Raw genomic sequence first — 11,608 nt, forward strand, 5'->3', positions numbered from 1 at the left:
CGCGAGGGGCGGACCCGGTTGGATAACGACCGAGGCCTTTTGGCCAGCTCTGGCGGCCGCTGTCACCCATCAGCTTGGCTGGCGTCGCCACCCAACGGTACGAAGCTGAACGAGACGGTCTTCTCAGCGGTTTCCGAGTTCCCCTGGGCGACCGCCAATGTGAACAAAGGCACTCGTCATTCGATTTCGCCTCGTGTGGCTGCCCCAGGTCATCTCACAGAATGCAGACGAGCGGGTTGACACTGACAGCACCTTGCCTCTTCGAGGAATGTCCACCTTCCACCTCGGTGTCTTATCACCGGTAAAACCCATCCCCGGGACGCTCGAGCATTCTCTGGCCTGGCTGGCAGAGAATCTCCTCCTTTAGAGTTTTTGAGGCTGGACGCTTGCGGCGCTGGCGAGCTTCTCGCTTAGCCTGCTGCTTTCCCCAATTCTGTGGCATTCGCAACGTAACAGCACCCCGGAAAACTCGCGCCTTTCGTGGATCTTCGCCTGGCCCTGTCTGGTCCAATTCTCAGTGTGTTCTGACTGGTTGCGGGCTGCATATGGCGGGATGTGAGACATTCCAAGACGTGGCGAGGCCCCCCCTATTTTCTTTCTCTGGGAAGGCCTCTAGTCCTTTGGGAATTCCCGTTGAGTGGTCCGTCCAGTCCCTGGATTGCGACGTGCTTGGCCTTCGAGCCGGACTGGCAACGGATAAAGGTACGGTCGACGCCGCTAACGACCTATCGAGCCCTAGGCCCTGGCGCTATAGGACCATTCGCGCCCATCTTTGTGTCGGTACCGTCGCCCGCGCTCGTCATTTGCGGATCCAAAGAAGATGATGAAGAGGGGAGAGGGAAGTAGCGCCTGGCGGCGTTTTTGTTGTTTTCCCTGTGCTGTTGGTGCGATCGTCTCCGTCATAAACTGAGTAGAAGACAAAAGCTGCACCTGGTCCGTCCTCCCACCGGGTCTGACTCTCTTGTCCTGTCCTTCCCATTGTCTCTGTGTCAGAAAAGTCCCATGATGCTGACTCTGCGGCTTCTCGTCCTCTTGGGAGTGTCGTGCCTGCTGAGGCTCACAGTCGCGCAGTCCCTGGCTGATGCTCCACCATGCGCCGTTAGTATTCTCACTTCATCCCATGTTTGCTTCTGAAGGTATCTGGAAGTAAAGGCAGAAACTCTGCTTTGACCGCGGTGCACTGATCTGATGCTAACATACTGGCGACCTCCAGCTCAAATGCTTTGGCCAGGCGCTGGCCCAACCACAGTTCGCCAACAAGACACAGGCCCAGCTGTGTGTTGATGAAGGCTTCAACACCGCTGTCAGCGGGTGTGTACAGCCAGCATGCACCGTCATTGAGTCGCTGTGTAAGTAGACTGAATGCTGGCTTATTGTTGCGAAGAGTTCACGAGGGATGGCTAACACTGTCGCAGCTTTCCTCAACATCTCGAGGACATTATGCGGTCTGCCCGAGGCAGACCATCGCAACGAGGCGAAGGTGACCAGTCTCGCCATGTTCGGGGTCGCGACTGTCTTCTTCGCATGCCGGCTTGCCGTCAAGGTTCTCCGGTTCTCGTCATGGGGATTCGATGATAGTTTGATGGTCATCGCATATGTATGATTGTATGTCCAACTTCAGACGACTTTCACTAACATGAACCCCTCTCAGGCCTTCTTGATCCCATTTATAGTCTTGATCCAGTACAGTAAGTCGACAGAGCATAACTCAGACTAGAGTCAAAACTAAATGGTGACTTTAGTGATCCCTCAGGGACTTGGTCTAGACATTTGGGCCCTCAATGAAAACCAAATCACTTCTTTTCTAAGGGTCAGTACCGTATTGCTCACTGAGACCTATTAAGCATCATCCCTAACATTCGGCAGCTTCTTCTGGCCGTACAAACCCACTACATTTTCATTCTGGCAATCATAAAAGCCTCCATTCTCTACTTTTTCCTTAGAATCTTCCCGGACAAGTGGTTCAGGAGGACTGTCTGGGTGACATTGGCCTACGATCTCTTCGTCGGCTTCATCTTCATCGTCCTCAGCTTCGTCCAGAGACAGCCTACATGGCTCATCTGGGAGGGCTGGCGCGACAAGGACCCCCGCGGTGTTGTCCTCGATCTCAACAAACTGGGTCTGGCCCATGGTGGCATGAACATTGCGCTTGATGTGTGGATGCTCGTGCTGCCCCTGACGCAGCTGTACAAGTTGAATCTCAAACTGAGGAAGAAGCTTGGCATCATGGCCATGTTCTGCGTCGGCATCTTGTGAGTAGCTCCCGTGCCGCAAAAGTCAAGGGAAAAGGTTGAAAGCTAACATGGGTTCAGTCTTACTGTCGTCAGCATCATCCGTGTCAAGAGCTTGGTGTACTTTGCGACGTCATCCAACGCCACTGCCGATGCGCGCGGAACTATCATCTGGTCCTGCATCGAGCTGTGTACTGGAGTAGTCGTCTCTTGCATGCCCAACGCACGACAGCTCTTGCGAGAGGGCACTCGCCAGTTCAGAGATGTCACCACCAACTTGACAGGCAGATCTGGAACAGGCGACTCGTCACGTCGCAGATCTCACAGAGTGCTCCAGGATCGGTCGCTCGAGTTGAGGGTTGCAGTCAATTCACCCAGCGCTACGACGGCGTTGGCCGACAAGAGCGCATGCAGCAGCGCGACGACGCCAAACACAAGCCATGCTGCCTCAAGTTTTGCGAGCGAGACAGACTTCAAGGTATAAATCAGGCGTCAAGATTTTCGAAACACTGTGTATCATATGGAACTGAAATATTTGGCGTTACTGGTTGGGGATTTTGGGAATCAGAAGTCATGTAGTATTGAATACGGAATACCCCTCGAGCTATCGGGAAAAGGCTCACCGAAGAACCGTGTACATCATAGGTTGCGACCTGGACTATCATAAAAGAATCATGGGCTCAAGCAATCAAACATAAGCATTCCTCATCCATTCCTTAATGTTCCTTGATCCACTTCAGCATCTGCTCATACGCGGTGGTCTGGGCTTCTTGAATTGACGCATCCTGGTATTCGCCGACAACAGCAAATCCTAGATAATCATCAGCATCATGTTTCGTCGACAAGGATCACCAACGGGTTCTTACCATGAGGCACACCGGGGTAGACTTGGACTTCATGTTCCAAATTCGCCTTGGACATGACATCCTCGCCGTGGGTGCGGACCTCCTCAGGGAAAAGAGGATCGTTCTCGACACAAACCAAAGATATCGGTACTTTGATGCCGTTGAAATCGTCTGGAATGACAGATGCTCCGTGTGCAATGGCGCCGACCTTGATGAAGGGTCCCTTCTTGACCTCCCCAGCTTCAGCGTCAGCGGCCGGGCCCTGGCCACCTGTTGGCACACTTCTGTCGGATCCGAGGTGCAGAATGTATCGTCCACCGATGCAGTAGCCAACAGCATAGACGCCGTCACCGTTCTTGACCGCGTCACTGAACTTCTCCTTGCAACCGTCGACCACCTTGTAGAGGATGGGCAGGACCTTCTCCTCCGTCTGCCGCGCGAGCCACATATCAATCTGGAAGCTCTTTGCCGTCTCGACGATCTTGAGCTTGAAGGTGTCGAGGAACGACCCAGTGTCCTCGGTGTCGTCAAATCTTGACGAGTTGGGCGCGGCATCCCCATTGAACAAGTCAGGCATGACCACCACGAAGCCCTCGCTCGCGAACTTGTCTGCCTGGATCTGGTTGTTCGTCGACTTGAGGCCCGTGCCGCCGGTCAGGAGGAGGAGGAGTCTGGAGGGCGCATGAGGATAGTCGGCGGGCTTGGAGACGTAGACCTGCAGAAAGTCAGCTTGGAATCGATGGGGCGCAGACCGATAACGCTTGCGACGCAGGGAGCTACTCACATCAACACCGTTGATCTTGATGATCTCTCCACTCGAAGACTGGCCAGCAGCTGCGGAATATCAGTAAGGCGCATAACGGCCAGATGCTTTGTTGGCGCACTCACGAGTCGGGCGGTCCGTCACGCAGTGCTCGCTGTGCTCTCCGGCTCCTGCAGTTGTGGTGGTCGGGCTAGTAGACTGAGCTGGTGTGTCGGCGGCAGAGGTGGCCTCTGTCGTGGGTTCAGTGACACTCTCGGACACCGTCTCGGCGGCATCGCTTTCGGGAGCTTTCGTCGCTACGTCGACTTGGGTCATGATGTACGGCGGGGTGTCGGGGCAAGTGTGGTTCTTAGGTATCACGATAAAGGTGGGGAGCTACAAGAAAATAGCTGCGTTTGGAGTTGAAGCGAACGGCTGGTTGAGATGAAGGTAGGGCTAACTAGGTGGTTGCGACAAACATTGGCATACAAGCGAGTTGTTGGTCACGTCTCCCTTTGCACAGCCCTTCAGAGCGGTAAGTTAGTACGTTACAGCGTACGTGTACAGGTAGCTCCGTGAGGTACTCTCCAGGGATGACGTCTCAGCTTGATGCTGGTACCTAGGTAGGTAGAGCTGCCCCGCGCACACAGATGCCCCCGCTGCGCCTGGCGCTTGATGAGGTAAGGTAAGGTACGTGTCTGACCACTGGCCCCATCCCGGCATGTGAGATGGTGCAGGGACCAGCTTACCTAAGGTCGGTAGCTAGGCAGAAAACGAACCCCGCCATCGCACCGGGGACGTGTAGTCATTAAACAGAACGCGTTCAGACGCGTCCTTGCCTCCCGCATCTCGCGAAGAACTTGCTGCACATCCCTCACAACCCAACCCAATCTTTAGCCGATCGAATTGTTCACCATCGACATATACGCTTCGACTGACTTCACGATGGAAGCTGAATCCAAAATTACGAAGGGTGCCTTGGAGTACGTGTTTTTCTCTATTTCCCCTCGTCCCTTCTGCCCCTGTGGTACTGACAGAGAACTTTCACAGTGCCATCTTCAGCGATGGTGACAATGCCGCTTCCAGATTCCCCGTTCCTGTCCTCCAGTGCCTGCAGATCAAGCCTTTGGCCGCACAAGCAGGCGGCGGTGCCGAGAGATATCGCATTGTCTTGAGCGATGTGAACAACTACGTCCAGTGCATGCTGGCCACCCAAGTGAACCACGTCGTCCATGACGGTAAGCTGGTGAGAAACTGCATCGTGCGCATCACCCAATACCAGGCAAACGCTGTCAAGGGAAAGAAGTATGTATTCTTGCTCTTCCTTGCTGTAAAGGATGGCGCTAAACCCCCCTCAGCATCCTCATCATCTTGGGCCTCGAGGTGATCGAGAACCTGGGAACACCAGACAAGATTGGCGAGCCTCAAGCCTTCGAGGCCAAGGCCCCACCAGCCGCCAACACCACAATCGGCGGCCAGAACTTCTATGGAGTCAAGCAGGAAGAGACAAAGCCCAAGCCCCAACAGTCGATACCAACACGAACCGCCGGAGGAGGCAGTGGCCAACACGGAAGCAACAACATCTACCCTATCGAAGCCCTCTCCCCCTATGCCCACAAATGGACCATCAAGGCTCGTGTCACCCAAAAGTCGGACATTAGAACATGGCACAAGCCTAGCGGAGAGGGCAAGCTTTTCAGTGTGAACCTGCTCGACGAGAGCGGCGAGATTAAGGCCACTGGCTTCAACGAGCAGGTCGACCAATACTACGACTTGCTCCAGGAGGGAAGCGTCTACTACATCTCCAACCCGTGCAAGGTCCAGCTTGCTAAGAAGCAGTTCACGAACCTCCCCAATGATTACGAACTTACCTTTGAGCGTGATACACTCATTGAGAAGGCCGAGGACCAGAGCAATGTGCCGCAGGTGCGGTTCAACTTCTGCAATATTCAAGAACTGCAGGAGGTTGAGAAGGATGCAACTGTTGACGTCATTGGTGTTCTGAAGGACGTTGCTGAGGTATCACAAATTGTTTCCAAGTCGACTGGCAAGCCCTACGAGAAGCGAGAGCTGACCCTCGTCGACGACACCAACTACTCCGTCCGGGTCACCATCTGGGGCAAGAGCGCTACGGGCTTCGATGCCAAGCCGGAATCCGTTGTGGCCTTCAAGGGCGTCAAGGTCTCCGACTTTGGTGGCCGAAGTTTGAGCTTGCTTTCCTCCGGTACCATGTCAATTGACCCCGATATTACGGAAGCTCACCGTCTGAAGGGATGGTACGACTCGTCTGGCCGCAATGATGCCTTCAACACCCACAACAATATGGCAAGCATGGGCAATGCAACTGGCCGCAAGGACCAGGACAAGTCTATTGTGCAGGTAAAGGAGGAGAATCTTGGCATGGAGCAGCAAGACTACTTCAACCTCAAGGCTACCATCGTGTACATCAAGCAGGACAACTTCGCCTACCCTGCATGCATGTCCGAAGGCTGCAGCAAGAAGGTTACTGACATGGGCGACGGTACTTGGCGCTGCGAGAAGTGTGACATCTCTCACCCGAGGCCCGAGTACCGCTACATCATGTCCGTCAACGTCTGCGACCACACCAACCAGCTGTGGCTCAGCTGCTTCGACGACGTTGGCCGGATTGTCATGGGCATGTCTGCTGACGATCTCATGGCCCTGCGCGAGGATGATGAGACAAAGTTGGCTCAGGCGTTCGAGGAAGCGAACTGCCGCAAGCTCAACTTCCGTTGCCGTGCCAAGATGGATACTTTTGGAGAGTCTCAGAGGTATGTGACGTCCACTGTTCAGTGCGATCCAGCACAATGCTAACAAACACCGCAGAGTTCGCTACCAGGTCATGAGTGCCACCCAAATTGACTTCAAGTCGGAGGGTGCTAAGCTCGCCGACCTCATCAAGCAGTTTGGCATCAGCTCATAAGATTTGACGGCGCTGCTGTACGTTACGGAAAGAGATTTGGCGCGGTTTGCCAAGCTATAGAAAATGGTGGCGGAAAGGAGCAGATAGGAGTGGATGACTAGAATCTCATGAGCTACGAGGCAAGGACCAGTGGTCACACAATTGTCAACGTAAATGTTTCGCACAATGAACAAAAACTTAATGGCAGACAAGATGCCCATTTTGCTATGTTTCCTCTAGTCCTCGAGTTATGCAACCCGAGCCCGCCTTGATGCAAGTCGCGGAGCAAATGCCACTTGTGGGCTACAAAGCAATTCCCAATAAACCTGCTCTCGTAACGCCGGCCTAATGCCCACCATCTCACGTGGAAGCTCCTCGGATCAATGACAACAAATACCGTGCCTTCTCCAACCGCACTCCTGTAGTCCTTTGTCACCATGATCCCGTCTCGTGCCTTCATTACTTCATAAGGCTCGCGTATCATCATATCTGGACCCCTGCATCAAATAGGGTGGCTTCTAGCGAGTCGGTTGAATGCCAGTCATGAGATCCTCGTCCTCGATAGATGTCTCGAACATCTCGACATGCTGGCTGGATGAATCCTTTTGTGAACGCTTAGCCTCGCGGTCAATGTGCCTAGCGTAGTCCTTCGAAAACATAAGCCGAGCGTCGCTCGCCTTGGCCCATTTGTTGAGCGTCTCAATACGGGCATCGTCGGTGATCTTCCTCTTATACTCAGTGTGCTCGATCTCTTGATCACGTGGGAGAAATGTAAGGCACTTCGCGCCGTCAGGGCTGGTCTCCAGCGCGCCAACAAGCATTCCACTGCGGATCATATCTTGGAGAAGCGCCTCTGTCTCGACGTCTGTCTCCAAACTCTTCGCTGTCTCTGCACTGAGAGTTTTCTCGCGAATCTCTGAGACGCCAATCTTCTGATAGACATCTGCAAGGCCAAGAATCTGCCACTTTTGGTACGCCTTCACAACTTCCTTCAGCAGTGTTGTAGTCTGGTCATCGACCCAGGTTGGTGTACCTGCCTCGACCGCGCTCTTAAGCTCCTCGGCGTTGACAGTGGAAAATAGCGAGCCAATATCGGCGTACAGCTTTGAGAGTGAGGCGTAGTTCTTGGTGGCGGCAGGCGCAATGAAGCTCGGAGGAGTGGGGGTTTGGCCGAGGGTCAGGAGGCCCGTAAGAATCCATCGCTTGTGGGCATCGGTCATGATCTTGCTCGTAGCTCCGTCCCTTGTTGGCCAACTGATTATTCTCTGGTATGCCTTGTGCGCATCTGCCCACCTCAGCTTGGCGGTGAATATCTGAGCGGTGACCCATTCATGTTGCATGACCTCCTCCCGGGTGAGTTTCTGGCTGAGGTGTGTGCTTGTGTTGATGTACGAGGCGGGGGAAGCTGTCACATCGCAGAGGTAGGCTGGCTGGCTTTGGTCTTTCATTCCAGGAAGGAAAACCCATGGCTTCTCGACCAGGGGAAGCACTTGGTCAATGTTATCGGTCTCGTAGGCCATTTTGACCACTGCAACATGGTGGCTCGTGAGCACCGCGCAATCGGGATCGAGTCTTCTCAGCACGATCGCGACAATCTCGATAGCTTGACGGGCCTAGGAAAGCAGCAATTAGCCATGAGAAAGCATATGGCAAGCAAATTCGTCATACCGGGTAGAACTTGCAATCCACGACATCCTTGACCAGATCGGAAAAGGCATCACCAACGTAGCGTATTTGTCTCGGATCGAAGGACAGCAGGAACTTGAGGGTGTATTCTCGGAAGGCGTCGGCAGGTATGGAACGACCGGTATCGTCGAGGCGCTTCAATGTGTTGAGAATCGCAAGGAAGGCAACCGAGTGCGTGGCGGGGTTCACGATCTGGGACATGGGTCAGCAAACGTCAAACGACGACAGTAGCAAGCGCCAACGGACCTCTAGGAGCTGAGGGGCATTGGCCACGACTTCGTTTCCCAGGTCCTTGAAAAGCCTCGAGATCTGTGCGATATGGTTCTTGAGCGCGCTATCGTAGACCTCATCTGACATGCCCTGGTCGGGTTCAAATGAGAGGAGGGTGGCATCCATCTTGCCGTCGTGTTGGCGCCTTGCCGGGACCGAGATGCGAAGTGAAGTCGGCAAGCTTGCGCGGAGACCAACGGGACAGCAGCCGAAGAAGTCGGCTAGGTTATCGACGATTGTTCTCTTGGAAGAGACAGAGACAGACTCGCAGGAAAGTCAGTGTGATTTGTGAAATTTGGGAAGTAGTGATCGCGAGTTTAGGTTGTTGTACCTGTTGGCAGCCTGGAGGGTATGGAAGCTTGATGGCACCCACAGTGGTCCTCCGGCAAGGAAGGTACGGTAGAGCTGGCGACCCGTGGTGGGGTGCCTTGTATGGTCCGTGCTCATCGTAGCTTATCCGAAGCTTCCCCAGTCGCTTGTTTCTCGGATAAACTGGCAATCCTTACTAGCAGCATTGCCTACAGGTTCCTTTTTAAACATAAAGCAAGGTCTGGACATAACTGGAATGAGGTAGAAACCCCAAAGGCCATTCAGAAGAAGTTAAAAAATTGAGCTGGAAGTTGCTGATTTCGCTAGTCTCTCCCATCTCAGGTGCTCCGTAAGCAAGGTGAAGGAATAGCTTGGTCGACACTAAGGTAGTGTAATTGAGCAGCGGGGCACTACCCCTCTTACACCGAGATTTGGCAGTGTTATGTGTGGTCATCCAATACTTCCAACAATCAAAAATACTATCATGAGGACAGAAGTTTGAAAATCGCTGAACTCGGAACCAAATAAATACAAGAAGTGCATCGTCGAGTGATTGACCGCTGAGCCTGTGTCAAGTGCTTCATGGCTGAGATAAAAGCTTGGGCAACCTGGTTACCCCACCCCCACCATACTCCAACGAAAAACATTTCGAGATAGAAGTCTCTACTCTATCTACATCTGCCCGTATCTAGTGAAAAAGTCACTCCGAGATCGGTCGCAAAACTACGGTGCAGAGTTGCCAAAAAAGCACACCTGAGCAACAAGTATCATAAGCAAACATCAACTGTTAACCGATAGCAATTCTGCCTCGCCGACAGCAGACACCAAGTCAGTGATTTTGTCTCGACTCGACCGCGGTGCCCTTCTCGCGGCTCATGTTGCCTCGCCTCTGTGATACCCAGCGGCTAACAAATTGCAGCATACAATTCCCTCGACCACCTCCAAGATGCCTCTTCCCGACACCATTGAGCTGCCTGCAGCATTCGACGCCCACGTCCACGTGCGTGATGGCGGCATGTTGAAGGTGTGTGAGCGTGAAGCCGCCTACCTCAGGCTCAGTCGCCAACATGCTGACTATTTAGCTTGTTGCTCCTACTATCCGATCCGGTGGTGCCAACTCCGCTTTGATCATGCCCAACCTTACCCCTCCCGTGACCAGCACGAAAATGGCGTTGGACTATTCTTCTCGTATCAAGGAGGCTCTGGGAAACGCTGAGGTGAAGCTGCTGATGACCCTCTACCTTCACCCTGACGTTACACCCGAAGTTATCAGAGAAGCCAAGAAGGCTGGAGTTGCCGCCGTAAAAAGGTTATTAAAATCCACTAAAGCCCTGTTTCGAGGTTTGATCTGATCTGATAGTCCTTCAGTTACCCTGCCGGCGTCACAACCAACAGCTCTGCTGGTGTCGTTGACTACGATGCTTTCCACGAGGTCTTTAAGGCCATGGAGGAGGTTGACCTGCTTCTTTGCCTTCATGGAGAGTGTCCTTCCCATGCTGGCAGCGATATCACCACTCTTAACGCCGAGTCCAAGGTGAGCAGGCCAGGCGTTCTATGCTAATGAACCAAATATCCTGACGCCATATCAGTTCCTCCCTACGTTGAAGGTTCTTCACAACAAGTATCCGAAGCTCAGGATCAGTGAGTCAGAGTATTCCCGCTGATGCATGATATTGACTCGTGTAATAGTCCTCGAGCACTGCACAACTGCCGAGGCAGTCGAGGCCGTCAAGTCCTGGTGAGTTCAGTTGGATAAATAGTCTTCAGTCAGGCTAACCATATTCAAGCGGCCCCAACGTCTCGGGAACGATCACTGTGTAAGTTTCCACAAAAGTGCTCCAAGGCTTGTAGACTGACATCTTTAGTCACCATCTCTTCATTACCATCGACGACGTCGTTGGTGACGCCGTACGACCGACACAGTCCTTGTTTCTATCGCTATCACCATGCTGACCTTACTGCACATAGATGAACTTCTGCAAGCCCGTCGCCAAGCTTCCCCACGACCGCAGGGCCCTTCTCAACGCCGTCGTCAACAGCAACGGCAAGTTCTTCCTGGGCACCGACTCCGCCCCTCACCCCATCACCTCCAAGACGGGCCCCTCCAAGGCCGCCGCAGGTGTCTTCACCCAGCCCTATGCCGTGCAGTACCTTCTCACCGCACTCGACGAGGCCGTCGTCCGCGGAGAACTCAAGGACGCAGACATTACCCTGGAGGCTATCGAGGGCTTCGTGGCGCACTACGGTCGCAAGTTCTATGGTGGTTTCGAGGACCAGAAGGAAGAGCGAATCCGCCTTACCCGTGGCGGTGCTACCATCAACCAGGTCCTCGAGGGCTCTGGTATCCAGGTCGTTCCTTTCCGCGCTGGTAAGGAGACCTGGACTCTCAACTGGCTGTAAAAGGCACAACAGCCAGTTTGATGGCCTTTGTGAGCGACAAGTAGGAACAGGAGAAGAGGAAAATTCGGCGATATTGTGAACCTCCATTGCTGGCGTATGTGTCTATAATACATACAGTCTCTCAAAAGTCAACAAAGCAGCGTTTTCTTTTTTGAATGTCCCCATCCTATCGTCATCTCATATCTCATTGCCAGTTGCCCTT

At 53.5% G+C, this 11,608-nt stretch overlaps 5 protein-coding genes across 5 annotated transcripts; 3 read left to right on the forward strand and 2 right to left on the reverse strand.

The window, feature by feature from the left end:
* Nucleotides 1-1,005: 1,005 nt before the first annotated feature.
* GCG54_00011386 (uncharacterized protein) lies at nt 1,006-2,715 on the forward strand (the record flags this gene model as incomplete). Its single annotated transcript, XM_045411291.1, has 7 exons — nt 1,006-1,098; nt 1,214-1,349; nt 1,416-1,597; nt 1,652-1,688; nt 1,743-1,810; nt 1,867-2,252; nt 2,313-2,715. 7 exons carry the CDS (start codon nt 1,006-1,008, stop codon nt 2,713-2,715), a joined length of 1,305 nt encoding a protein of 434 aa, XP_045268349.1.
* Nucleotides 2,716-2,947: 232 nt separating this feature from the next.
* GCG54_00011387 (Hydrolase tropI) lies at nt 2,948-4,154 on the reverse strand (the record flags this gene model as incomplete). Its single annotated transcript, XM_045411292.1, has 4 exons — nt 2,948-3,042; nt 3,098-3,791; nt 3,861-3,910; nt 3,965-4,154. The coding sequence occupies 4 exons, from the start codon at nt 4,152-4,154 to the stop codon at nt 2,948-2,950; spliced, it is 1,029 nt and encodes a 342-aa protein (XP_045268350.1).
* Nucleotides 4,155-4,763: 609 nt separating this feature from the next.
* On the forward strand, nt 4,764-6,762 carry GCG54_00011388 (Replication factor A protein 1; the record flags this gene model as incomplete). The annotated part of the gene is made up of 4 exons (XM_045411293.1): nt 4,764-4,801; nt 4,869-5,123; nt 5,177-6,610; nt 6,666-6,762. The coding sequence occupies 4 exons, from the start codon at nt 4,764-4,766 to the stop codon at nt 6,760-6,762; spliced, it is 1,824 nt and encodes a 607-aa protein (XP_045268351.1).
* A 497-nt stretch (nt 6,763-7,259) lies between these two features.
* Nucleotides 7,260-8,823, reverse strand: GCG54_00011389 (COP9 signalosome complex subunit 3; the record flags this gene model as incomplete). The annotated part of the gene is made up of 3 exons (XM_045411294.1): nt 7,260-8,354; nt 8,410-8,619; nt 8,674-8,823. 3 exons carry the CDS (start codon nt 8,821-8,823, stop codon nt 7,260-7,262), a joined length of 1,455 nt encoding a protein of 484 aa, XP_045268352.1.
* Nucleotides 8,824-9,925: 1,102 nt separating this feature from the next.
* On the forward strand, nt 9,926-11,406 carry GCG54_00011390 (putative dihydroorotase; the record flags this gene model as incomplete). Its single annotated transcript, XM_045411295.1, has 8 exons — nt 9,926-10,030; nt 10,089-10,315; nt 10,375-10,540; nt 10,596-10,647; nt 10,696-10,744; nt 10,794-10,823; nt 10,872-10,914; nt 10,975-11,406. Coding segments are annotated over 8 exons (1,104 nt in total), but the record flags the coding sequence as incomplete, so codon positions are not given.
* Nucleotides 11,407-11,608: the final 202 nt, after the last annotated feature.

The sequence above is a fragment of the Colletotrichum gloeosporioides genome, assembly GCF_011800055.1.
Source record: "Colletotrichum gloeosporioides strain Lc1 chromosome Unknown consensus_17, whole genome shotgun sequence".
Lineage (NCBI taxonomy): Eukaryota > Fungi > Ascomycota > Sordariomycetes > Glomerellales > Glomerellaceae > Colletotrichum > Colletotrichum gloeosporioides.